This window comes from Dromiciops gliroides, chromosome X (assembly GCF_019393635.1).
Source record: "Dromiciops gliroides isolate mDroGli1 chromosome X, mDroGli1.pri, whole genome shotgun sequence".
Lineage (NCBI taxonomy): Eukaryota > Metazoa > Chordata > Mammalia > Microbiotheria > Microbiotheriidae > Dromiciops > Dromiciops gliroides.
The window spans coordinates 80,444,877-80,472,762 of NC_057867.1; the positions used below are offsets into that span (position 1 = coordinate 80,444,877).

General features: G+C 48.1%; 2 protein-coding genes across 3 annotated transcripts; both read right to left on the bottom strand.

Annotated features, from left to right (window-relative positions):
• Positions 1-4,442: 4,442 nt before the first annotated feature.
• On the bottom strand, positions 4,443-18,717 carry FAM50A (family with sequence similarity 50 member A). Of its 2 annotated transcripts, none has more exons than XM_043973935.1 (13): positions 18,600-18,717; positions 9,167-9,251; positions 8,948-9,047; positions 8,308-8,450; positions 7,738-7,797; positions 7,518-7,594; positions 6,958-7,024; positions 6,651-6,712; positions 6,121-6,197; positions 5,793-5,847; positions 4,992-5,040; positions 4,703-4,773; positions 4,443-4,565 (listed from the first exon to the last, which is right to left on the bottom strand). In XM_043973935.1, the coding sequence occupies exons 1-13, from the start codon at positions 18,708-18,710 to the stop codon at positions 4,443-4,445; spliced, it is 1,080 nt and encodes a 359-aa protein (XP_043829870.1). In that variant the 5' UTR covers positions 18,711-18,717. The 2 variants fall into 2 exon arrangements, with proteins under 2 accessions (XP_043829870.1, XP_043829869.1); XM_043973934.1 differs by lacking the exon at positions 18,600-18,717 and adding an exon at positions 16,712-16,896.
• Positions 18,718-18,940: 223 nt separating this feature from the next.
• GDI1 (GDP dissociation inhibitor 1) lies at positions 18,941-26,978 on the bottom strand. The gene is made up of 11 exons (XM_043973933.1): positions 26,822-26,978; positions 25,319-25,426; positions 25,075-25,174; positions 24,795-24,929; positions 23,250-23,448; positions 22,971-23,102; positions 22,322-22,421; positions 21,308-21,479; positions 20,721-20,865; positions 20,429-20,483; positions 18,941-20,274 (listed from the first exon to the last, which is right to left on the bottom strand). The coding sequence occupies exons 1-11, from the start codon at positions 26,864-26,866 to the stop codon at positions 20,122-20,124; spliced, it is 1,344 nt and encodes a 447-aa protein (XP_043829868.1). The 5' UTR covers positions 26,867-26,978; the 3' UTR covers positions 18,941-20,121.
• Positions 26,979-27,886: the final 908 nt, after the last annotated feature.

The window sequence follows — 27,886 nt, forward strand, 5'->3', positions numbered from 1 at the left end:
ACCTCTTAGTGAATGAATTCAAGTCTACGTTGTCCTTTTCAGTGCCCCAGCCCCTCATCCTACTGCCGATCATGTCTGACCAAACCCCGATCTTGGATTATTCCCACCATTTGCCACCTTAACTCATTCACCGGCCACTGAAAGCACTGGTGACACTGGCTCGCCCAAACCTTTTCATCCCTCCCCAAGCTCTCCCCCATCCTCTGAGCTGAGAACCTTGCCTCACTGCACAGAAAAGAATGGAGGCCATTAGCAGCGAGCTCCCCCCTCTCTTCATATCACTCAGATTTCCTTCCCCACTATCTTCTCCTTGACCTAAGTGATCCCATGCCGGCCTTTCTCCTTTAGCAGGGAAGGAAATGAGAATTTCTATAGCACCTACTATGTGTCAGAAACTGTGCTTAGCACTTTTTACAAAGATGACCTTATTTGATCCTCAGGACAACCTTGGGAAGTAGAAGCTATCATTATCCCCATGTTACAGTTGAGGAAACTGAGGCAAACAGGTTAAGTGACAGGGTCACATGGCTAGAGTCTGAGACTGGAATTGAACTCGGGTCTCATCTGGACTCCAGGCTCAGGACTCTATCTACTGCATGACCAGCTGCACTGTCTCTCATCCCTACTCTCTCCCTAATCTTCCATCTCTCTGTCTCCTGGTTGCTTTCTTGCTGCTTACCTTCTCACGTCTCCTCCATCCTTAAAGCCCTATGCTATGGGGCAGCTAGGTGGTTCAGTGGACAAAGCACCAGCCCTGGATTCAGGAGGGCCTGAGTTCAAATCCAGTCTCAGACACTTGACACTTACCAGCCGTGTGACCCTGGGCAAGTCACTTAACCCTCGTTGCCCCACCAAAAAAAAAAAAAAAGAATTTGGAGAAATCACAAGATTACCGCCCCTCCCCAAAGAGTTACCCAACTCGAAGAATGTCACAAAACAAACCCTTTTTCCTTCTCTCCTTAGTGTCTTCTGATGATCTCCTGATGCCCTCCTTCAATAAGAAATCAGGTGTCTTAACCCTTTCATCTTGTTTTTCCTTCTCTCTAAACTGTATATTAACTTGGTGAATACCAAAGTTCTGGGTCCTTGGCTAAGGAGAGCCTTGGTTCCAGTTTCTTAGCAATTGGCACATACTGCTTAATCGTTATCTGGATGACACATGATTTCTTTATTTCAATGCAACATCACCCACACTTATAACTTTGGTGTCATCTTCAACTCTTCACTGGAATTCATCCCATGTATCCAATCTGCTGCCAAGTCTCGTCATTTCTGGGGCAGCTAGGTGGTGGAGTGGCTAGGGCACTGGGCTGGGAATCAGGAAGACTCATCTTTCTGACTTGCAATCCAACGACCTCAGACACTTACTAGCTGTGTGGCCCTGGGCAAGTCATTTAGCCCTGTTTGCCTCAAGTCCTCCTCTGCAAAGTGAAATGGAAAAGGAAATGTCAAACTCCAGTATCTTTGCTAAGAAAACCCCAAATGGAGTCACAAAGAGTCAGACAAGACTGAATGTGTCCTACCTCTTCTCTGACACAGTTACTGCCATCAAGCAGGTCAGTAACCTGACCCTTGGCCTACTGTAGTAACTACTGGTTGGTTTCTCTGTCTCAAACCTCTCCCCACTCCAGTCCGAGGTGGTCTTCCTGAGGGGCAGGCCCAACTTCCTCACTCCCCACCCCAGCCCTTTGTGGCTCTGTTACCTCCAGAAAAACAACCCCTTGGTTTGGTTTTTTGGAGGCCTTCACATCCTAGCCCTCTGCTATCTTTCCAGCCTGTTGGTGCTTGACCTCTCTCCTTGCCCTCCCACCCAACCTTGCCATCTCCCAACTCCCTGCTCTTTCACTGGCTGTGGCTCGGGACTTCCCTGGCCTCCTTCAAGACAGCTCAAATCCCACCTCCTGCAGGGGGGGCTTTTGCAGTTCACAGTCCCCACTCCTGTTCTTCCACTATCATGGATCTTGTCTCCCATTTGGACACAAGCTTTGGAGGGCCTTTCGTTGTATCCCCTGGGCACGGTACAGTACTTACAACACAGTAAACTTTGTTGACTGAGTGATTGCCAGAAGAAGGAGATGGGGTTTTAGATACCCCAGTGGTCTCTTCCCATCCAGCCATCTTACTTCTGTGTGTGGGTGTGTAGGTGTTTATCCCAAGGATGTTAAAAACAGAAAGGTCGCATAGATCCCAAAATATCAATAGCAGAATTTTTGGTAGCAAAGGACCGGAAACTGAGTGGGTGTTCATGGATGAATGGCTGAACGTGGAATGGCAATGTTCTTGTGCAGTGAGAAATGACAAATATGAGGAATTTAGAGAAACATGAAAAGACCTGTATTAATTGATGCAGTCGAGCATAACCAGGAGAACAATCTACATAATGAACACAGTAACATTAAAGATCACCACAAAGAAGCTAATGCCAACCATTTTGGGAAAATATCCATCCTCTTTGACCCAATGGTGTCGCTGCTAGGCACATGGCCCAAGGAAGTCAGAGACAAACAGAAAGGCCCCACGTTCACCAAAATCTCCACAGCAGCACTTTCTGGAGTATCAAAGAATGGGAAACAGAGTAGATGCCCATTTATTGAGGAATGGCTGAACATTGTGGTAACTGAATGTAATGGAATATTATTGCACCATAAGAAAGGATGACGATGAATCCAGAGAAACATAAGAAAACTTCCAGGAGTGGTTGCACAGTCAAGTAAACAACTGGCAAACCAATCAACAGAATGTCAATGGAAAGAAGGGCAAAATGAAGCTTCCCATCAGAATGAGCCAGCTGGGCTCCTAAGGGAAAGCTGAGCAGTGGGAACAGCGCACAGACAGACACAGCACTAAACTTGCGGGGGCTTCTTTTTTTTCATTCTTTTGAAAGTAGAAGGGATGGTTTTCTGGGTAAAGGCGGGGGGTGGGGGGGAGGGTTATACAGTTCCAAATGAAAGTGAGAGAAATCCAAAAAGACAACAAAGGGAGCCACTCTGACTAACCACAAGGACTAATCTTAGTGTAGAAGAGACAGAGCTCCTTTTTTGTGGAGGTGGGGGACCACGGGAACAGATTGTTCTACACGCTGCCTTAACCGTTTCTCTCTCCATGTACCCTGGGATCTAGGACACTGGGCTTCTGGCTGGTCTTCAAACAAGACTTCCCATCTCTGGGCCTTTGCTCTCAACCTCACCTCCTGGCTTCCTTCCAGCCCCATCTAAAATTCCACCTTCTCCAGGAAGCCTTTCCTACTCCCCCTTCATGTTGATGCCTTCCCTCTGCTGGCAATCTCCCATGTAGTCCAGTTATCTGCACGTCGTCTCCTCCCCCATTAGACTGTGGGCTCCTTGAGGGCAGAGACTGACTTTTGCCTTTCTTTGGATGCCCAAGTGCCTGGCACATAGTAGGGGCCTGATTGTTTGAATGAATCTGAATTGATGGCTAGAGCCAGTGGGGCAGGGGCAGAGGAAGGAGCCATATTCAGAAATGACTAGTGTGGGAATGTGCTTTTTTAAAAAAACTAGAAAAACATTTATATGCCCTCTTTCCCCCAACTTTGCTCAGCCCAGGGCTCAGAATATCGGGGCGCCAGTTCTCACGCAGAAGTTTATTTATAGTAAAATAAGAAACGTGTAACTAGCAGTAGAGGAGGAAGTGGAAATCCAAGGACCAATTCTGCCACATTTGTGCCAGTCCCAGGGTCTGCTTCCAAGTTGGACGCGTGGACCTAGAGGACCCAGATACACCTGGAAAACCAGTGGGAAGGTTGGAGCCCCACAAAGGTTAGGAGAAGTGAGGAGGAAGGAAGAATGTCTAGAAGCAGCTGCTCATTTTGTTTCAGGCCTAGCAAATGAGAAAGAGTGGAAGGGTGAGGAAGTGGGGATGGAGGAGAGGTGAGGTGACAAAGATCACATGCTGTCTTTACAGGTGCTCATCGGATCTTTGTGAGGTTCGGGGAAGAGGGCAGTGAAACAGAGGGATGGGAGCGACAGACAGGTAGCAAGTTAAAGATTTGGGGGAGGGGAAGAGAGAGAGAGAGAGACAGAGACAGAGAGAGACAGAGAGAGAAAGAGACAGAGAGAGAGAGAGAGAGAGAGAGAGAGAGAGAGAGAGAGAGAGAGAACAAACCATTAATACAGTTCTGACCTCAAGACTGTGCCTTGTTTTCTTGTGGGGCTGGTGGAGGATGAGTGCAGGCTGGGGTGGGGGGGAGCACTGTATAGGTTTAGGCCCAGAGATGGGTAATCCACCAGGAGGGCTGACTGGTTGGGGCTGAAAGGGTCTGGTGTCTAGTAGCTGCCACCTAGGCCTTGCCCAAGCCCTCCCCCTAAGCCCCTAAACAGCCCTTCAGGGTGACTGAGTGGCTCCCAGAGCACTGTGTGACAGCCCCCACTTGCTCTCAAAAGTCCCCAAATCTCCCCCCGAGCCCCCAGACTTGCCCCAAACTCCTAGCCCCTCACCGTGTATTTGTCCCACTTTTTCTCTGGGTCATAGGGTTCCCAGCGGCTGGCTGGGAAAATATGCTTGTTCTTCTCATACCAACTTCTTAGCACCACCTTTCCTGCATGTGACTGAGGGGAAAAGGTACCACTGAGATCTCCCTCAGACCCCCCACTTAGGCCCTACCCTCCAGATGGCTCTTTCAGAGCCTCCCAAAGCTCAGTGCCCCAGCAGCCCCCAAGGTCCTCCCCTGGCACCACCCACCCACCTCATCCTTCTCTACTGTGGCATCGCTGAGCAGCCGAACATCATCATGGACATCAAAGTTAAAGAGTGGGCCTGGTGGGGAAACAGCAGCCAGAAGTCAGGCTCTTCCCTCACCTGTAAGGCACAGGCCTCAAAGCAGTCTGGGAGGGGAATTCATCTCCTTGAGCCAGTACCCAGAGGCAGGACTCATGGCTTAGGATGCAAAACTGAGCCCCCTTCCCCCCACCAGCAGCCCAGGGACTCAGAGAACCCAAAGGAGCTGGAGTCACCACCTCCGTGAGCTCACTCACCACTCTTCCCTCTGGCTTTGGTGACAATGAAGTCATAGAAACTGTGATGCTGGAAAAAGACAAGAAGAGAGCAAGGGGCCATTGAACCATCTGGCAGAGATGAAGGAGGGAAGCAGGGCCAGCAGGATGAGAGCCATGAGTGGTTCCTCATCACGTATATGTGCCAGACACTGGCTAAGGCAGCCAGCATTCCCTACCCACCATCCCCAGGCACATTCTCAAGGAAGGGGGATGCGTTAAGGGGCCCTCTGGTACGATGGAAAGGGCATGAGATTAGCTTCTGAAAACTCTTTGAGGGCAGGGACTGTCTTTTGCTTCTCTTGTCTCCTCAGGCCTTAGCACAGTGCCTAGCAAACAGCAGGGGTTCAATCATTGTTTACTGATTGCTTGAGACCCGGATTCCAGTCCTAGTTCTGCTACTTAACTAGCTCTGTGATCTTGTTCAAAGCATAAGCTTTCTGTTTCCAATCTGTAAAAGCCAAAGAATTCCTACTCTGACTGTACAGATCCAGTGATATTTTATTGCATATAGAGAAAGTGCATGAGAGTGCAATGTCAACCATAAGGGGCTAGGCTAATGTGAGGTGCCATTAGTGTCATTTGAACATACATCTAAGTTGAACCACAAGAGAAAGGGAAATCTGTAATCAAAGAAGCAAGTTACCGACTGTGGGATTGTCCCCCGACTATGGGACTGTCCCCCATTCTAGAATGGCTGGGCTGCCATCCTTGGGTTCCCCTGCCCTGGGCTGCCCCCCATCTTTTGCCAAGGATCCCTTGGAGCCAAGAAGAGGCACTCACATGAGGTATAATCAGATCCTCCTTGATGTACATCAGCTGTTCCACTCCTGCTGACCTGGAGGTGAGGTAGGGGAAGGAAGACAAGTCAGAAACATATGCGAGTCCCCCCAGGTTAGAGCAGTCAGGCAGCAGGCTGGCTGGAGGGTGGAGGAAGCCATAGCATCCTCCCACATGGATCCCCCACCAACCTTCTGGCCTACCTGGCTTGACATGCCAAAACCTAGCAGGGGCATGGGCTCCAGCCTTCTCCCATGAATGCATTGGCATCACTCAGCAGGTGGGGAGACCCAACTGGAGGCACCTGCTCCTGGCCCAGGGCCCAACACACCTCAGCTCACTGAAGTCTTTCCGCAGGATCTCCAGTGCCTTTTGCAGGAACTGTTGCATTGTGTTCCCCTTCTTCATCTACTGGAGCCCAGGAGTGAGAACAGTTGGGGAGGGGGAAGGGATGAGACACTGAGGGTTAACTCTGTAGTGGCCTGGAGAGCTTCACTCTAGCCCTCCGGTGCCCTGACAGGGATTGATCAGAAGAATGAGGAAAGGGATGTAGGAAGTCAGGTCTTGGCTTCAGGGGGTGAGGGAGCAAAGCAGCAAACAAGGAGTCCTGCTTTGGCCCTCTGCCTTAGCTGGCAGCCCAGGCAAGGGTTGGGCCTGCCCCCTGGGCATCCTGTGGGGCAGCCACTCAGACCATTATGGTCTTTCCTAGCCCAGGATGACTTTCTTAACCCTCTCCCTGCTCCTAGCTGAACACTAAAAGCAATCAGTCTGAACCCAGGGCCTTGCCTGGGAAAAGGGACAGCTAAGATAGGATTAAGCCTGCCCTCTCCCTTGGTTCTCCCAGAGAGCATTGTTCCTTACCTTTACAGTCCTTCGGTGTCCAGATCCATCCCAGTAGCTAAACGTGATTTCAATTTCTTCGCCTACAAGTGGCAAAAATTGTTGCTCTTAGCCCCAGACTTAAGTGACTGAAATATTTAGGCTCGATTGTTTCTCACCTCCCCCAGTTGGGACTTTAGGGAACCCAGACCAGCCAGCCATCTCGACCACATTGTACCCTCTACAAAGACTGGGAGGTAACTCACTCCCACCGTCCCACCCTCTTCAAGCTTAGTCCCACAGAGTCAAGCATGAATGTAATGTTTGTCTGGACATCATGATGCCTCACTCTTGATCTTCTCCTGCTTGGCCTCCCATTCCTGCCGAAGTTCCTCTCGGAGCCTATTTTCCTCTTCCTACGGGAGAAAATGGGAAAAGGGAATAATAGTGTATTATCAGATGTGGTCACTCTGTGATTTGCTTTTGCTTGTTTTTGTTACAAGGAAGGATTCAAATGGGGGAGCGTGGTGTGTGTGTGCATGTGCACACACATGTGCGTAAAGACAGAAGTGATCAGGGCAGCTAGGTGGCGCAGTGGATAAAGCACTGGCCTTGGATTCAGGAGGACCTGAGTTCAAATCCAGCCTCAGACACTTGACACTTAACTAGCTGTGTGACCCTGGGCAAGTCACTTAACCCTCATTGCCCTGCAAAAACAACAAAACAAAACAAAAAAGACAGAAGTGATCAATAAAATGTACTTTTAAAAGAAGAAAAGGGAGTCTGGGCTACTGAGTGCCATTTCCTCCATCCTCAACATAGCTAGGCTCTCCCACCACCCATACCCTAAAGTTAGACAAGCCGCTTCCCTACTCAAGGGGAACTTGGGAACGACAGGGTCATCTTTACCTCTCGGTCACGGTCGGGAAGAAAGCTTGTGTCCACATCGGGGTTCTTCCCCAATTTTCTCTTCTTTGAAGGGACTGCTGTAGGGAAACAGACCTGGCATTGGTGCTGGCCAAATCCCCTCTGCCTCTGCTTCTCCAACCCACCAGCACAATCCTTCAGGACCCGAATTCCACAAAACAAGTTGACAAAGAGTACACACTATTATTTATGTCTTCCTTACCTTCTCCATTCAGACTGTTAACTCTCTGAGGGTAGGAACCACGTCTGTTCTTGTTCATGTCTACGGGATACAGCCAAACCTCCTTAGCCAAACAATAAGACTCCCCCCCACCCCCAGCCATCTGGCCCCAATATGCCCTTCCAGCCTGCCCTTCCTAGCCCTCTCCTTATATGTGTGTCTGGTGAAACAGTTCCCATTTTAGGCATGCTCAACTGGTTTTCCTCATGGTCCCAGGAGGGCCCTCCCATCTTTTCTGCCTAACTAAATTCTAGCAGTCTTTTAAGATCCAGTTCAATCTCCCTTCACCTGGGAAGTCTTCCCTTGACTCCACCCCATACTATTTGTGGGGTAATTAAGCACACTGCTTGATCTTAAATGCTGAGTCCAAGTTTTGTCATGCTAATTCATCTCTCAATGGGACAAGTCCTGTCCACTCTGACTGATAGCTCAAGAGGGTAGGGCCCAAGTTGGGAAATGTGTCTCTTGACTTTGGAGCCTGCTTCTCCTCCCTCTCAGTTCTCCCTCTTTGGGCATCTCTGTGTCGCAACCTCCCAACTTCCTTGCTCTCACCTTCTCCTCTTACACCTTCCTCAACCCCATCTTCCTCATCTTCTTCCTCAGGTTCCTCTTCCTCATCCAAGGTGAAGGATAGACTCGAGATCTTCCGCTTCTCTTCCTTCTTGCGTTCCTTTTCTCGAAGTTTCTCTAGCTTTCTGGAGGGATGTCCACCGACTTCAGTCAGTGCCCCCTGCCCACCTCCCCCAGGCCTTATAGAGCCTTCTCTTGCGTGGTTCCTCCTAAGGGAGCACTAATAAGTGCTATACAGGGAATCCTTTGGCAGCTCTTTGTGTCCAAACTGTGATAAGGGATGATGTGGGGGCCAGAGGGATACATGAAGCTAGGAATTGGGAGCTAGTTATCTTTTAAGAAGGACTTGTTCGAATTTACTCCTAAGAGGGAAGGAGAAAGGATGGTTAACAGTCATCCTATGAATAGAGACTGAATGCCAAAAAGCCAATTTTTTAAGGCCTAAGGCTTTATAAATTTGTCCCAAAGGAATGGAACTTGTCCTCTTAAGAGAGAGCTCACCATCCCTCTGAATTTTGGGCAAGCCCAATGCTTGTGTCAGGGGAAGGAGCACCCGGCCCTGGTGGACAGCTGAGGGAAGGCTTCCTCCCCCTCCCCTGCCTCCTGTAGCCAGGACACTTACAGCTGAAGTTCTGTAGACTGTTCCTTCTTGGCCAACTGCTTTTCCCGCTCCTTCACCAGCGCTTCCTGTTTGGCCTTCATGTCAGTCAGGGTCACAAGACCTGACAGATGAGGGAGTCTGGTAAGGACAGGACTGAGGTGAAGGGGAAATGATAGGCTAGACAAAACAAATGGGAGCATAAGCGTTTAAGGGTGAGGGAACACACCCTACCCTACTCACCCACGGTGCTGGACTTGAGCTCAGCTTCTACTGCATCATAATGAGCTGAGAATTTCTTGTCAATGTTTGACTTCATAATGTTCTCCTGCGAGGGAGAAGGTAAGCAGAGGTCGTCAGGGATACCAGAGAGAACCCTGAGAATGTGGCAGAGGGATTGATGAATAGAATCATGAGAGTGAAGGGAGTTCTCATTTCAACTGTACCACAGACTTGCTTGGGACAGGTCATTTTCCTTCTAAGGTGCTCACTTTTTTTATCTGCAAATGAGGGCACCACATGATTTCTTTACCGCCCCCTGACTCTAGTCTCTGACTGCCCTGGTCTGCCTCAGAAGAAAGTACACCAGAACATCCCAGGGAACAGTAGTAGCTCCTTTTCTGCCTGGAAGTTGCCATGAGAGATGGGTGGAATACACCAAGCTCTAAGCCTCTGGTCCACCCAATCACCAGCAAAAAGCACCAAATGCTACTTCTTGAGGTCTTGGGTGGCTTTCCTCATTCCTACACACATTCCAGGGAAGTGGGCTCAGGGAGAAGGAATGGGGGGCAGAAGCCAAAGGCCCTTGTTCAGTAGCCTAATTCTGGTGATTCGAGCTCCAAAACACCTGCAAAATCCATCTTCTCCCCTCTCAGCCAGGCAACACCCCCCCAGAGTTCAGGCCCTCATCTCTCCCCATAAACTAAGCATATTGCTAAAGAAATGGTTGTTACAGGGGAGCTGGGTGGTGCAGTGGATATAGCAAAGGCCCTGGATTCAGGAGGACCTGAGTTCAGGTCTGGCCTCAGACACTTGACACTTACTAGCTGTGTGACCCTGGGCAAGTCACTTAACCCTCATTGCCCTGCAAAAATAAAAGAAAGAAAGAAATGCTTGTTGATTGACCCTATCACTTCTCACCTGGATTACTGAGGTGCCTTCCTATTTCCCCTGCCTTCATCCTCCACACACCTGCCAAATGACTATGCCTAAAAGTCAGTTCTAATAGAACGCATTTTCCTGCTCAAAAATCTCCAATGGCTCCCTATTCCCTCTAGGATAAAATAGGAACTCCTCAATCTGTCACTTAACCCCTTCCCAAACTTATTTCCCATCACCCCACCCCCCACATCTCCATTCCAGACAAATTGAACTAGTTGTTCCTAGAACTCCCTGTCTCAGCTCTGTGCCTTTGCTATACCTGGATCAGACTCTGTTCATTCCTGCCTCTTAGAATCCTCGGCTTCCTTCCAGGCTCAATGCGCATCTACCTCCACTGGGAAGCTTTTTCTGACCCCCCCCTCTCCAAAATTGTTCTTTATTTGTCCTTCTGCAAGTTATCTCCGTGTATGTTCCAGAGAGGCAGCAGTGTAGTGCACTGACAGTATAGTGCTGGACTTGGAATTAGGAAAACCAGGCTTTGAATCCTGCTTTTCATACTTATTAGCTATGTGAGCACAGACAAGCTGGTTACATTCTCTAAGCCTGTTTTTTAATCTGTAAAATGTCAATAGTGTGTGGGCTCCCTGGTTTTAAACAAGCAGATTAAAAGAGCTTGGTCCATTAGGATTATAAAGGTGGGAAGGCTTTGTTTGGGTCCAGCATTGTTTGTCTGTGATCAGAAAACCAGCACTAAACACTTAGCCATGGGGTGACTGAGTTCTTCAGTCACATATCCCAAGAACATTATCTATTAGATGATGGGCTATGATCTGTGTCATTGGAAGGGGTGACTGTAATGGCAAAATTTGATTTTGTGGGTTCATTTTCCCTGTTAATCTTGCTGGCAGCACAGATAGATTAAGTTTTGAACAGCAGTTCAACTCAACTCAATAGTAATTCAAGGGAGAGCAATTTCCAGTACTAGTGAGTCTTAGTAGAAACATACTGGAAACTGACATGAAATGTACAGTAGACTAGACAGGTCAAGTGGAATTCAACAAGGCATGAATATTTTAAAAGTATCTGGACCCAGTGCCTTTAATACTGAATCATGATATTCCTGCTGACTCAGGGGAACCCACTGTGTGCCCCATTTACTTCAGTCTTGAAAAGGGATCAATTAAAATGCTGTAAGAATACAGCCCTCTAAAAAAAAAAATACAGCCCTCTGCCTAGATGACATTAAATACTGGATCTGGTTGACTAAAATGAAAAAAAAAAAAGGAAAATAGTAAATGCTGGAGGGGATGTGGAAGATTTTTTGGGGGGGGGTCGGGGCAACGAGGGTTAAGTGACTTGTCCAGGGTCACACAGCTATAAATGTCAAGTGTTTGAGGCTATATTTGAACTCAGGTCCTCCTGAATCCAGGGCCAGTGCTTTATCCACTGCACCACCTAACTGCCCCCTGGGGATGTGGAAGATTAAGGACACTAAAGCATTGTAGGTGGAATAGTGAACTAGTCCAACCATTCTGGAGAGCAATTTCAAACTTTGCCCCAAGGGCCATCAAACTGTGCATAATGCTCTTTAACCCAGAAGTACCACTATTAGGTGTGTATTCCAAAGAGATCTTTTTGTGGAGTTGGAAATTGAGGGGATGCTTATTAAATGAGATAGCTGAACAATTTTAACATTTTTTTTTAAATTTTGAGTTCCAAATTCTGTCCCTTCTTCCCTCTTCTCCCCTCCCCCCTCCCTGAGATAGTGAGCAATTTGGTACAGGTTATATGTGTGTAGTTTCTATAGTAGTCATGTTGTGAAAGAAACAAAGACAACCCCCCCCAAAAAAAAACCAAAACAAAACAAAAACCCCAAGAAAAATAAAGTTTAAAAAGTATGCTTCGAGCTGCACTCAGAGTTCATCAGTTCTTTCTCTGGAGGTGGATAGCATTTTTTATCATAAATCCTTTGGAATTGTTTTAGATTACTTTATTGCTGAGAATAGCTAAGTCACACAGTTGATCATCATATAGTATTGCTATTACTGTGTACAAAGTTCTGGTTCTACTCACTTCATTTTGCATCAGTTCATGTAAGTCTCAGGCTTTTCTGAAAGCATCCTGATAATTTCTTATAGCACAATAGTATTCCATCACAATCATATACCACACCTTCTTCAGCCATTCTCCAATTGATGGGCATCCCCTCAATTTCCAATTCTTTGCCATCACAAAGAGCTGCTTGAAATATTTTTGTACATATAGATCCTTTTCCTTTAGAAAAAAAAAATAACTTTGGGATACAGACCTAGTAGTATTGCTAGGTCAAAGGGTATGCACAATTTAATTGCCCTTTGGGCATAGTTCTAAGTTGCTCTTCAGAATGGCTGGACCAGTTCACAACTCCACCAACAATGCATTACTGTCCCATTTTCCCCACATATGTTCCAATATTTATCATTTTCCATTTCTGTTATATTAGCCAATCTGATAGGTGTGAGATAGATACCCACCAAAGTTGTTTTAATGTGCATTTTTCTAATCAAGTGATTTAGAGCATTTTTTTCATATGACTAGAGATAGCTTTGATTTCTTCCTCTGAAAACTGCCTTTATACCCATGACCATTTCTCAATTGGGAAATGACTTGAATCTTACAAATTTGATTCAGTTCTTGATATATTTGAGAAACGAGGCCTTTATAAGAGATATTTGTTTCAAAGATTCCCAGTTTTCTGCATCTCTTGTAATCTTGGTTACATTAGTTTGAGGGGAAAAAAGCCTTCATTAGAACCCCAGTTTTCTGCTTTCCTTCTAATCTTGGCTTCATTGGTTTTGCTTGTGTAAAAACTTTTTAATTTAATGTAACCAAAAATTATTCATTTTACATCCCATAATGCTCTCTATTTCATTTGGTCATAAATTCTTCCTTTAGCCATAGACTTGACGGTTAAACTAATCCATGCTCCCCTAATTTGCGTATGGTATCACCCTTCATGTCTAAATCATGTACTCTCTCTCTCTCTCTCTTTTTTTTTTTTGGGTGAGGCCACTGGTGTCAAGTGACTTGCCCAGGGTCACAAAGCTAGTGTCAAGTGTCTGAGGCCGGATTGGAACTCAGGTCCTCCTGACTCCAGGGCTGGTGCTCTATCCACTGTGTCACCTAGCTGCCCCTCATGTACTCATTTTGACCTTATCTTGGTATACAGTGTAAGATAGATGGTTTCTATCATACTGCTTTCCAGTTTTCCCAGTGGTTTTTGTCAAATAGTGAGTTCTTGTCCCAAAAGCTGGGGTCTTTGGGTTTGTCAAACAGTTTACTACTGTGTCTTGTGTACCTAATCTATTCCAGAGATCCACCGCTCTCTTGGCCAGTATCAGATTGTTTCAATAATTATCTCTTTGTAATAGTTTGAGATCTAGTATGACTAGGTCACCTTCCTTCACATTTTGTTTTCATTGATTCCCTTGATATTCTTTTTTTTTTTTTTTTTTTTTTTGCGGGGCAATGGGGGTTAAGTGACTTGCCCAGGGTCACACAGCTAGTAAGTGTCTGAGGCCAGATTTGAACTCAGGTACTCCTGAATCCAAGGCCGATGCTTTATCCACTGCGCCACCTAGCTGCCCCCGATTCCCTTGATATTCTTGACCTTTTGTTCTTCCAGATGAAATTTGTTATGGTTTTTTCTAGCTGTATAAAATAATTCGTTAGTAGTTTGATTGCTATGGCATTGAATAAGTAAATTAATTTAGGTAGAAATGTCATTTTTATCATATTGGCTCAGCCTAGCCATGAACAGTTAACATTTTCTCAATTATTTAGAGCTGACTTTATTTGTGTGAAAATTGTTTTGTAATTTTGTTCATATAGTTCTTAAGTTTGTCTCGGCAGGTAGATTCCCAAGTATTTTATATTGTCTACAGTTATTTTAAATGGAATTTCTCTTTCTATCTCTTGCTGCTGGGCTTTGTTGGTTTTTTGGGGGTTTTTTTGCAGGGCAATGGTGGTTAAGTGACTTGCCCAGGACCACACAGCTAGTAAGTGTCAAGTGTCTGAGGCCGGACTTGAACTCAGGCACTCCTGAATTCAGGGTCGGTGCTCTATTCACTGCGCCACCTAGCCGCCCCTGTTGGTTTTATATAGAGAAATGCTGATGATTTATGTGGGTTTATGTTGTACCTTGCAACTTTGCTGAAGTTAATTTTTTCAACTAGTTTTCTTAGTTAATTCTCTAGGATTCTTTAAGTATAACGTGATGTCATCTACAAAGAGTGATAGTTTTGTTTCCTCCTTACCTATTCTAATTCCTTCAGTTTTTCTTCTCTTATTGCTAAAGCTAACATTTCTAGTACAATATGGAATAACCATGGTGGTAATGGGCATCCTTGCTTCACCCTTGACAGAGAGGCATATTTTAGCCAGTTTTTAATATATCAAATAAACACAGTTAGGTCCCAAAGGAGTGGCAGTCCTCTCAGACTATTTTAATTTACAAAAAAGGTAATAAGGAACCTGCCCTTCACTTGAAGATCTATTTCCCCGGATAACACCATGGGTAAAGTTTATACCTCAATCCTGTCTAAAAGACTCCTTAACTAGAATATAAGAAATGGACACATTAGCAGGAAGCACAAGGGCTTCATGCCTACTAACAGCTGCACTGAGTAAGAAGAGGTGATTAGCATTATCCAAAGACTCTACTGGGGGGCAGCTAGGTGGCGCAGTAGATAAAGCACTGGCCTTGGATTCAGGAGGACCTGAGTTCAAATCCATCCTCAGACACTTGACACTTAACCAGCTGTGTGACCCTGGGCAAGTCACTTAACCCTCATTGCCCTCCAAAATAAAAAAAATGTTGAAAACTACAAAGACTCTACTGGGCCAGTAAGACTCCTACCCATACTAGAGATGGCCCTAGCATATATGGACAATTTAGCCCATAGTGGCCAACATCCTTGGCTCCCTGACTAAAATGTTGGACGACATAAATGAGGTGGCTATGTGGACAGGACTACATTTTTTTTTATATTGAATAGAATTTATTTCCCAAAATATATGTAAAAACAAATTTTAACATTAAAAAAAAAATTTGTGTTCCAACTTCTCTTCCTCCTCCATTCCCACCCCCCACCCACCAGAACTCAAGCATTTTGAAATAAATTATACATGAGTAGTCATGGAAAACATTCCCACATTAGCTAGGTTGTGAGAGAAAACAGTCAAAAAACCCCCAAAACTTCAGATTGAGGAATTGTCAAAGAGGAAAAAAAAAATTTTTTTTTAATGTGTTTCCAGGGGCAGCTAGGTGGCGCAGCGGACAGAGCACAGGCCCTGGAATCAGGAGCACCCGAGCCCTAATCCAGCCCCCGACACTCAACACCCACCAGCCTTGCAACCCTGGACAAGCCACCCAACCCCAAATGCCTCACCAAAAAAAAAAGAAAAAAGAAAAAATTTGTTTCCATCTATTTTCAGATACTATCACTTCTTTCTCTGTAGATGAGTTGCCATTTTCATAAGTGACAGGACTACATTTTAACAGGCCCAAATGTGTGTCCTTATTGATTGATGGCTAGAAGAAGACACTTGCCATACAGTCCCAAAGACAAAACCAGAAGATCTCAACAATGTCTGAAGAAAACACCTAGCCTTACCTTGGAATCCCCTCTGTCTTCCAAATGGCCAAGGCTGGTAAGCTGGAAAACTATCTGATAGTCTGTTGGCCTCTGATTTAGGAAGGTTACCTGATAGCAAGGGCCCTAGGAGAACTGGGATACTACTAATGACACTGTTATTTAGGTGAAAAAATCAGTCCAAGGTAGTCTAGCCTGCTGGGATGGGATCAAATGGAGTGGAGACATACATGTACACTGAACACATAACAGGAATTAGAGCTCTGGAGAAGAATATAGTGAGAAGTAACTGTCTCTTTATTAATTTATATACAATGTTGGTAATCTATTTTCAAATGGAATTGTACAATGTAATGTTTATTTCTTTAGATTTTATACCGTGTTTTTAATACCACCAAGTACACAATCATTTATCTCTGTAAAATGTAATATGTGATCCAAAGAGCCTGTAAATCTGTTCGTTTCCACATTCACTGAACAGAGTTAAAATATCTGTTGTAGAATCTTATCAGTGGGCAGCAGCCAACCAAGGTCATCTGAATCAAGCCGCTCCTGAAGAATCCCCTCTATGAGAACCCCAGCAATAGGGTTATCCCGCCTTCACATAGAGATCACCCTAATGCTGAAGCCAGTGGCACAGAAAAGGAATTGGGAAATATACTCGAACCGAGAAGATAGAATCCCTTTGTACTTGAAGAGGTGCTCTATCCCACCAGCATAAGTAGGCCCAGTTCTTTCAAGAGCATGCACCAAGAGGCCTGTCACCATGCTGGCTGTCCTCCTCTGTACTGTTTCTTTGCTCTTGGCCCTGCCTTGCAGGAGGCTGGGGCATGGGGAGTGGTGGTGGTGGTACTTAACCAGCTTGGCTTTAGAGTCACTAAGCAGACTGGCGGTCACCAGTCACGCTTACCAGTCTACCCTGGCCATTTTCTTTGGCAAGTACAGTGCTTCCAAACCTGGGTATTTCTGTATCCTTCCTCCTTCCCACCTCTTTCTCTGGGAGCTGGAATCAAACTATTACTGTCACTGCTAGGAGAAAGGGCAGAGAACTCACCTCCCCTAGAGTTCCAATCACTTTCTCATGATTCCCCCCAAGGCAACTCTGCTTGACATTGTGATGATCAGCTGTGATAAACTTAGTTCTTCTTAGCAGTACAACGATCCAAGACATTTCCAAAGGACTCATGATGAGAAATGCTCTCCACATCCAGAAAAAGAAAAGTAGTATCTGAATGCACATTGAACCATACCATTTTTACTTTTTCTTTTCTTTTCCTTTCTTGAGGTTTTTTTCCCTTTTGTTCTGATTCTTCTTTTACAACATGACTAATGTGGAAATAAGTCGAATGTGATTGCACATATATAACCTATATTAGATTGCTTTCCATCTAGGGGAAGGAGAAAAATTTGGAACTCAAAATCTTATAAAAGCGAATGTTGAAAACCATCTTCACATGTAACTGGAAAAATTAAAAACAAAACACAAAACCCTGCTCAGCCATGATTGTTCAAAATAGAACAAGGCTTCTTAAACTTTTTTCCACTCCTGGCCCCTTTTTGCTGGAGAAATTTACTCGACCTCAGGTATATGGGTATATAAACTTGGAATACAAAGCAAACATTTACTGTCAAATTGTTTGTGAATCCCACATTCCACAATTTAAGAAGCTTTGCTACAGAGCTTCCCCATTAGAAAATAAGCTCTTTGAGGGTGGAGATTTTCACTTTTTACTATTGAATCCCTCCCTCCCCAACATAAATTCCTAAAGGGTAGGAGTTGTTTCTTTTTGTCCTAACACAAGGTGTTGCCCGTAGTAGTAGACATTTTATCAACAACTTTGTGAAACAGACTGGAGCAGCTTGTGGGGAGAGTGTGCCTAGGCAGTGTCTTTGGATGTCCCTGCCACCCACTGGTTACAAGTCTATACAGAGTACAATAAAATGTAGTCGATCTAGACTATACAAGGTACAAAAGTGCTTCTAGCTCGAGCACTGAGGGTGTCTCCAAATGCGGTGGAAGCCCAATCTCTAGTAGTCAAACCCTGAGCCACATCAGAAAGGGAAGGCCGAAAATGAAAGCCAGGGCCCACCCAGTGCCAGCGCTAGGAGAGAGAAGGGCCACTTGCACGGAGGTACTCAGACTTGGATGCCCGGAGGGAAGCCTGAACATCAACGAGGCCAGGAGACAGGAGCAATTCTATGAGCCCGGGGAGGAAGATTATAAAAAGAGCAGGCAATTACATCGCCTTTGCAACCACTCTGAGAGCAGCTGCTATTCTGTGGCAGGAAGAAGTTACAGACCTGCCCAAGATCTGTGCAGTTACTAAAGTGTCTCTGCCAGGTTACTCTGCTCTCGCCTCCTACCTCCTGCCTCCGGGGCAGGGCTCTCTGCTGCCCCCGCGCGGCCACAGCCCGTAGCCCGGAGTCCAGGGAGTCAAGCTCCCAGAACCCCCTGCAGTCGGATCCCCGCCGGCCCAGAACTGCCTTAGAAAGTCACGTGGTGACCCCATCCCGGATCCTGCCCGGTTTTACCCACTGCCGCGCCACTGCCGCGCCACTGCCCCGCCACTGCCCATTCCTTTGCGTAGGCCCCTCTCGCGGCAGCGGAAGTTACTCAGATCGTTGCAGGTTCGGGAAAGGCTCCAACTCTGGTTGGTGCTCGGCCCTGCCCGCTGCGGGCAGCGAAGGAGGCGGGGCTGCTTTGGGTCGGCTCGGAACGGGTCGTTAGCCTCTCCGGCGTTGCCCCTCGGCGGGCCCCCTTGGCTCCAAGGGGCCGTGCCGCTCTGCGCGCGCGCAAGCTGGACTCGGCCGCAGAGCCCCGCCCCCCGCCCGCCCATGCCGTCAGCCAAAGGGCAAGCTCGGGAGGCGGCCCGGCCGGCCCGGCGCCTTTCCCGTGCCCTCCCTTCCGCCTCCCTTTCCGTTTTCTCTCCCTCTGCCGTCACCTCGGTGATCCGCTGCTTCATCTGCTCCATTTGCTCTCGCTGCTTCTCCCGCTTCTTCATCAAATGCATGGCGCGGCCCGCCTCGCTGGCGGCGCCCTTGTACTGAGCCATGGTAGTGGCGAATGGCTCCCCCCGGGCCAAGCGGCTGAGGAAAGTCTGGTGTCCGCAGGCTACAATTGAGAGGCCTGTGGTGACGTCACCGCACCACGTGAGCGGGAGCAGCCCTGGCAGTTGGTTTCGGCTCCGCCCAGAGGGAGTGCGTGACGCGGCGAGCCGTGGGCGGGCGCACGGGGGCTCCTCCTCCCCGCCCCTCCCCCCGCAGTAATGGCCGCAGACCGAGGGACTTTTCAACAGGCTTTATTGGGGACTTGTTTCTCCTGTCCGATACACAGTAAGCGGGAGACACACACAGTCACTTGTCGACATTTGGTCCCGCCCCCCACTCTTGGTGGGGGGTAGGCGGGGGGTGGGGGGTGGGGCATGGGCAGGGGGCAGGCCAGCGCAGGGGTTTGGTCCCTTTCCCCACCTCCTTTGTAAACTTCACCGAAGTGCTGTCTTTGTCTGTCTGTCTGCTCCCCCGTCACGTGGCCAGTGCACTGGGGAAAGGGCCTAGGGAAGGGGCTCCCTCTCCCACAAATAAGGGGAAGATTAATACAGCATAGACAGTACGGGGTGGGGGTGGGGATGGGGCGGGGCATGGCATGAAATTCGCTTTCTTCTTCCTTCTCCAGCATCCTAGGGGAAGGGGTGGGGGAAGGAGGGGGCATCACTACGGAAAGAGATATTAATAAGTTAAAATAAATTAAGGGAGAAAGGGCTGGAAATACAATTCAACGCAGCAGCAGCTTTGTGTCCCCCCCCCCCCAGCCCACCCCCCTCGAATTCCAGCCCAGCACAGAGTCAAGACAAAGGATAACTGATTAATTAGGCTGTTAGAAGCAGCAAGTATATGCATGTTCATGGGAGGATTGAAGCACATAGGGACAGACGGGGCAGACGACACCTGAGACACAGAAGGAAAAGTCTGCTTCCATTTTGCATTCTCTGGGCCCCCCTCCCCCCCCAAAAAAGCACCATAGAGGCAAGGAGTTTGGGAAAGGGGAGAAAAGGACTGTCGGGATCAGCAGAGCACAGAAACGATAATTGGTGTGTTGGGAGGCAGGGGGAGATAAGCAACAAATATTGGAGAAAATGGGAGAGAGAACTCCCACCCTCCTTGAATCCCAGACTCCCTAGGGTAGGGGGGGCAGGAAGAAGAAAGCTGTTCCACCTGCCAATCTTTCACTGCTAGGCTAGGGTTTGGTCAACAAATGGAATGAATTAGAAGGGGTCCTAACAGGAAGGTGCAGAGGAGGGAATGGGAGGGCAGGCAGGGGCACATTGCTGACTTAGGTGTCCCATCCAAACCTTCCCCTTGAGCCCCAAAGTAGAAAACAATAGGAAAGGGAAGAAGAAAAATTGGTGCCGAGGGAGGCAGGAGAAGGTGGTGAGGGCCTTATAGGGAGAGGATTACTTCCTGCCATCACTGCTCATCCTCTCCAAACACGTCATTCTGTTTGCGCTTCATATTTTCAAAGTCAAAGTCTGTCCCAGCCATGCGCTTGTAAATATCTTTGATGTCATTGCAGGTTGTCTCAAAATGAGTGGTGGCATCATAAGAGCAGGAACAGAATACCTAGAGGTAGTCATACTCGGGAGAATGAGAGGAGCCCTGTCACCCCCACACCCTCCCACCTTGCCTACAGTCTGGCTCAGGAACAATCCCAGCATCCCTAAGGGAAAAATCAGCCTGGACAAGAGGCACAGAGCACTGGCAGGTGGTTACCTACCTGGCTTTCCAGTCCATTGTCGGTCGGTTCATACAAGTCACTGATGGCCACAAACCTAAGGAGCAGAGGAGGGAGAATTCATCCAAGCTGCCCTCTACTCCCTGGCTGCCAATACATTCCCTCCTAGGACTTCTCACTGCCCTCTACCCCCTGCCCCCCAATCCTAGTTCCTTGGTCTCTCACACCCTGACAGAGTCCTGGCAGAGGGAAAGGAGACTTTATGTAACAAAAGACCTGACCCCCAGAGACCTGACCCTCTTGGAGCCTCCCAGGAGTCACCCCCGCCTCTCACTTTTGGTCAATGGGCTCCAATAGCTCCAGCGCTGGATCGATCTCCTTCTCAGGCTCTGCTGTTTCCACTGTGGTGCTGACAATAGCAATGTACTTTCCCTGGGCAGCCACATTATGGGCATAGGAGATCATGCACACATAGATGTCTTAGAGAAGAAAAGTGAGTTAATAGAAATCGACCCTCCCATTCTCCATCTATAGCTACTGCTAATTTTACAGCCCTGTTCCATACAAATTTCTGTATGGATATACTAGGATAGCAAATTGGCTAAGAGCCTAAATCATAGATAACCCAGAAAACAACCTTGAATGATTCTCTCAGGCATTTTGGCCTGGAATCAGATGCATATGTAAAACACATTTAAACATCTATTCTCTGGCAGCCATGGTTATAGGTGTTGGGATCCAACCAGTCCATTTGTATTCAATTGCTAACTAAGAGTTGATATCCCATGAGTCTGGTAAGGCACAGTATCTCCCCCATGAGGCAGCTGAAAAATCCCTGGTCTGATGGAGGGAGAAATCAGATACCAAGAAAACACAGGAAACAGCCACAAATGCGAACTCACTTCCGCCAGCACTGCCCACCTGATTTCCTGTTGACCTGATTCTGGGGGATGATGATTTGGCAGGAATTGGCATCGTTGGTATTCTTGATGGGGTGGCTGAGGATACAGATGACTCGGATGACCTGGCCAGCCTTTCGAACACGGTCAGGGATATAGCTGGGGTCACAGATCAGCTGCTTGCAACGGGCCACCTGGGGGAAAGGAGGAAAGCAGCACCCGGTCTGACCTGCTGAGCTGCGTCTCCAGCAGTAGTCTTTCCTATACTTGACTAGGTCTCTCCCACTGGCCAAAAGACTTGAGAATGCCCAGGTACAAGGGGCTGAGTAACCTCATTAAGCCATAGAAGAAGCAAATCTATACTTTTGACCTCAGTAGCCAACTCTAACCCCAAGCGATGAAGAAAACCAGTTGTTGACAAGAGAGACAGTAAACCCTTGGAGTGAAATTCACATGAAGTTGGATACCATCTGTTCTCTAGTCTCAGTGACCGACTTTCAACAAGCTGGAGGATTAGAAACTCCTTGTGGGCAGGTGGCTTGGCAACTTGGCTTCTTTTTTGGGGGGGGGGCAATGGGGGTTAAGTGACTTGTCCAGGGTCACACAGCTAGTAAGTGTCAAGTGTCTGAGGCCAGATTTGAACTCAGGTCCTCCTGAATCCAGGGCCGGTGCTTTATCCACTGCGCCACCCAGCTGCCCCCTGACTTATTCTTATTGGCTGCTTCCAACAGTGACTCCACCTTCCCTCTCCCCAACTGTGCTCTCTTAGTCAGAACTTAGAACTGGTGCTGCCCTGAAAACCAAAGGTACCTAAATCCCTGCTGTCCCAAGGGAAAAAAAAAATTGGAATGAGCCTTGGACCTGAGTAAGTGAAGCTGAATGTTCCACATAGAACCTGTAGAACCTCCACCTGTCATCTCAAACTTATCAAAACCACCTTTGGCCCTATGACAGCAACGGGGGAGGGGCAGGAGAGGGAAAAGAAGGATAAGAATGGGGGCAAGGGGAGAGATTGCCCAAAGAATGAGCAGCTTACCTCCCCCTCTGACTTCACCCCTACAACCTTTCCATTCTCCATGATGATGTCATCCACAGGCTTGTTCAGCATGTATGTCCCACCGTAGATAGCGCTCAGTCTGAGGTGCGGACGGGGTATCAATGGTGAGAAGCCCTATGTTCCCAGCAGGAAGCCCCCACCCTCAGGCTGCTCCAGAAGACCGAGTTGTCAGACTAAGACTGGGACTTTGGCTCAATTACATCCCCACTTTGGTGCTCAGTTTTCTCAACGAATGTAGGGAAAATCTGTACTTCCCATTCTGGTGGATTTGTTTTTTTTTTTTTAAACAGGGCTATATTTTCATGAGGCCATGTTAACTTCCCTTACTCTTCCATATGAAAAAAATTCTCAATTGAAAACCATGGAATGTGAAGAGCCCTCAAAGCAGCACTAAAGCAAGGCTTTGGGGATTGAAAAGAGCCCAGAAGTAGCAATGAAAGATCACCCTATGGTTAAGGCTGGTAACCTCCTTGGCTGGGTAATCACTATACTGCTGAAGCCTCAGTTCTCCCCAGCTGGAAAATGGTCTAATAACAATAAAAAGAGCAATAGCCGAACTGGAGGATAATTCTCTTCATATGCCTACTGTACCCCTTGCATTCATTTCCCTCCCCGCTCCCCTCCTCACCTTGCAAATCCCTGGGGTAGCTCGCCCAGGCCATAGAGAGGGTACAGGTACGGGCTCTTCCCATACCGGGCCAGAGACTCGCTGTAAAGCTTGATGCGGCTGATGGTCTCAAGGCAGGGCTGGTCCAAGTAGCTAAAAGTGGGAAAGAGGAAGTTAGTTTTATAAACAAGAATTGTGGGACCGTGTTAGAACATGGCCAGTTAAAGGAGGGGCCCTTAAGGTAGCACAGTTCAAAGTCAAGGTAAGGACCAGAAGGGAAATGGAGGAATGTCTTCTTACTCATCAGTTCGGTAGAGTGCTAGAGCGTGGCCAGTGAAGTCAATAACATCTTGCCCTAAGTCAAACTTCTTATACACATCTCGCATGGTTGTGGTCTGAGGGTCAACACCCTCAAAGCTCTTAGGATCATTCTCATCGAAGTTTGCCACGAACACCAAGAATTTTCTAAATCGTCGTTTCTCGAACATGCCCATCAGATCTAAGGGAGAAAGGAATTGCTGTACCAACCTACCCCTTTCCCCCACAGTGAGCAGGGGACAAAAACTATGAATGAACTAGAGCAAAAAAGAAAGCAGGAGACTCTAGGTCTAGTTTTGTTCTGTTACTCACAGTGTGACTTCGAGGCCTCAGTTTCCTAATTTATAAATCCTACCCTTCCCTGCTATCATGGGAGATAGTCTCCTCATCACTGGAGTGAAGCCTAATGTTGGGCAGAGCTGACCTGGCTGAGGGTTAGAGGTGAGAGGACCTTAAACACACTTTGATCTTCTATTAGAAACTGGCTCCAAGCCTTCTACTGAGTCCCCGATTTGACTCTTATATGCATGGCCAGGGACTCATATTGATAACCAAATCAACTGTAACCCTAACCCTTACCTACTCTTTCATCATGCCTTCTGCAACCCTCATTCCATTAACAAATTGCCCTTCACATTGGACCTATGTCTCCCTCTCAGAAATAACTTTTGTCCTTTCTGTTTCTGTCCAGGGCACCACTATCCTTCCAGTCCTCAAAGACACTATTATCCCCAACTCTTCACTCCCTGTCACCCCACAAAGCCTAATCTTGCTGTTTCTAGCTTTACATCTCTCATCGCCTCATCTGCACTATCTGGACAATAGCGTCCTAATTAGTTTCTTGGCCAAAATGATCTTCCTTGAGCAAGATCTGACTATATTATTCCCCTCCTCAAATTGCAATGGCTGCCCATTTCATCTAGAATAAAAATTTGGCATTAAAATCCTACAGGGCCTGGCCCCAGTTTACCTTATCAATCAATCTAACGCCACAGGGAACTCTAACCTAGTTTCCTCACTGTCAGGTCTTCTTTCCTGATTGCTGTCTGCCTCCCCCCAGCCCCCAATGATATTGGCCAGTCTTCCTCCCTAAGTTTCCCTTGTATCTTGTATCCTGCATATGTTTATGTAAGTACACCTTTTCCTCTCTGCTAGAATGTAAGCTCTAGGAGAGCAGGGATAGTTTAATTTGCCTTTGATTCTCTTCCACCATGCTTAGTACAAAGCAGGTACTTAATAATTATCACATTGAATTCAATGGACTTTTGTGCTTCTGCCACTGCTGGCTTAACCCCTGTGGAAAGCATCCACATCCATACCTGAGTTCCTTCTGTCAATGGGCAAGCTCTGCCTACCCCATCTGTGACTCCCTAATATACCCCAGGCTTTTCCCCAGTGTCCCAGGACAAATTACTTCTCCCTATCTGTGTCATGAGACCAGTCAATCTTAGAGCTTTCTGGGGTATGTATGACAGGCTCTCCCTTTCAGCCCTGATAGCTGGGATAAAAAGAGATGGAGACACTCACTGGAGGCCAAGGCCTCAGTCTCAGTAGATGGCACCTTGTAGATCTTGCCTCCCTTGTAGACAAAGCTGCCTTCCACCACTTTAAAGTCTAAGTAACGAGTCACTTCTGTATACAGCAACATCTTCACCAACTGGCCTGTGGTAGTATGGGAAGAGGAAGAGAGACAAAGCCATTTGTATAGCCCTTTTCCATTCACTTGTTTGCCCCTGATCCCTTTTCCCAAATTCACCTACCCCATCCTATCTACATCACTTACCACCACCTATATCCTCCCACTCACCATTAGCCATGAGAAATTTGGGGATCAAGTCAACATTCCAGTCTCGGCCCCTGCCCAAGCTTTCAGGAGGCCCTTCAGGTAGGTCAAATCGTTTGAACAACTACAAGAGAGAGAGACAGAGAAGAGGAAAAGGGAGGATTTGTTCAATGTCAACCTCACCTCCAAAACCCTCCAATAGAGACTTCAAAGAGCTGATTGGGCTGTGGATGAAGGAGTCTGGGAAAAATGGAACAGGTCACTTCACCTCTTCCAGGGGTGTGATAGAGGAGCTTTCACCCCCATAGTAAGGATTCCGATCCATGTGCAGCACCTTCTTCCCATTCACAGACATGATGCCAGAGAGAATACATTCCTGGAGGGGGGAGATTGGCAAGGAAGGGAGAAAAAAAAAATGTGAATTTATCTTCTCCCAAGGCCAGCATGGAAATCTCGGCGCATCTATTCCTTTACCTTAAAACCCCAGGGGGGGAGGGGCGAAGAGAGCCCCTCCCCCTCCCCCAACCAGACACACAAAAGGTTGGAGAGAGAGGTTTCCATTCCTCTGTTAATCTCTTCATGGCGCAGCTTTTGGGGTAAGGCCATTTGGGCTCCGTGGTGACTGCAAGCAGTAGAGAAACAACTACCCCTTTTCCTGACCCTGACATCCCATTCCAGGAAGCAATAAGAATGTCGCCAGACACAGCTACACAGACATCGGGTGCAATTAGAAGCAGAGAAAAGGCCATATTATGAAGGCCCTACCCTAGGCCTTCTCTTCCCAGTCTTGAGGGGCAGGGAGAACCCCATTCCTCACACTCTCAGGTATCCTCCCTCAAGATCAATGCGTATTTATGTGGAAGGGGCAAAGCAACCCTGCCCATGCCCTCAGGCCACCATCTTGTAGGTGACTACATCTAGAGCTGGGAGGTACTAATTTTACAGATGAGGAAACTTAATCGAAGAGAGGTTAAAATAACTAATGGGGTCACACAGCTATTACATGTCTGATGGTCTGAACCTATGTCCAGCATTTATCCGTTAGAGGGATAGGGCACACCATGCCATCCTGTCTCATGCCCCCACCCAGAGGAAGGGAAAGTAGGTAGGATCATTTCTGTCCCCTCCCCTGTGATAGGATACTTGGAGGTAGAAGTCTCTAATCACTACTGTCAGAGGGTTTGATTTCCTTATCATCTTGGGGAACAGAGTTGTGGTGACGGGGTACAGATACTCCGTGGTCCTGTGGGTAGGGCTGCGGCCAACGCTTCAAAAAAAATGGGGGGAGGGCTGAGGAAGGGACTATCTGTGAACCTTAGGATTGGCCTTGGGTAGGTGTGAAATAAGATAGTCCTGGTTTGGGGGATCCAGAAACGGAGACTCGAGAGAGAATGAGAGTAAGGCAATATAGGGATCACAGGACACTGAGGCGGCACGCATAAGGGAAGAAAGGTCATGATGGGGATGGCTTGGAAAGGTGGGGAGAAGAGGCTACACTTTCGGGGGGCTGGCCTTGTGGTGGGGGAAGAGCCTAATCTTCTTTTGGGGGTCAGCCTTTGGGCCCGGGGGAAAGGGAGCCTAGGCTTTGGGTGGGGGAGGGGAGGCTCTCTATTTGGGGGGGAAGAAAGGAAGGGCCTTTGAGCTTGGGGGGAGCGGGGGCGGGGTGCTGCATTCCCATCAGGGTTCCTCTCAGCTGCGGTGCCGCGTCCCAGTCCCAGTCCCAGTCCCGATCCTGGACTCCCAGTGTCTTACTCCCACCCCCCCGGCTCACCGTTAGGCCCGTGCCCAGCACGATCACATCGTACTCCTCGTCCATGGCTCCACTCGGCTGGGATCAGCTGGGCTCCGCTTTCCGGCTTCGCCGCCACTCCCGCCGCTGCTGCCGCCGCTGCCGATACCGCTGAAATGGACCAAAGATGGCGGGCTCAGCACCACCTTCCCACCAGCTCCCTCCGCCGTTCCAAAGAGTCCCGGCTCTTCCGTGCTTCCGACGCCGCCCGGTCTCCCTGTGGACTACGCCTGACTACAGACACGGCCGGCCGGCTACCCGGATGCTTGGGCTAGGGGCTACGAGGAGCCTGCTCCTACTCTGGGAATTCCTTCATTTCTGGGGAGGGGGAGGGGAGCGGCGAGAGGCCCCGGGGGCCTGTGAAGAGACCAAGAGAGGGATCCATCCGCGCTCCTTCCCGCATCTTCTTCCCGCATCTTCCTACCCACTGAGATGCTGTGGGGAGGGGCTGTCTTCAGGAGGGAGAACCCGAGGGGAGGAACAGCCCTAGGGGGAGTGAGGATTGGGGGGCCTTTCGGGGGTAGAGACCCCTCTCCTCTAGCAGACAGTCAAGAGTAGGGTCAACGAAAGCGCCCTTGGCCCCATCACCGCCCTCAAAAGGGGGGCGCAGGTGCTAGGGAGGGGGAGGGAGGATGCTCCAGGCCTGGGTGGGGCACGTTCACAGAATCCTCAGGCCTCTGCAGGAGAGAGGTTACAGCCGCTATCTTCCGCACCCCGCACCCTCCCATGACTCAGCTTTGTCTTTTCCCATTCCGTCCCCCTAAATCCCTACCGGGACCAATCTAGTCTAGGCGTAGACCGCAGCCCAAGCAGCCCAAGGTAGCTTTGGAGGGCCAAGAAAGACCCTTCCCTCCCCTGTCCCCGGGTTTGCTCAATCCAGATTCCCCAAAACCCCCAACCGTCATGGCCAAACCCCATCATTTACCCCACCAGGACAGGTAGCACTCTGCTACCGCTATCCACCCATTTTATTTCAAGAATTTTCTGCACACATGTTCTCCATCTTTGCATCAGGGACCCCTTCTCAGAATCATATTTTTAAATGCA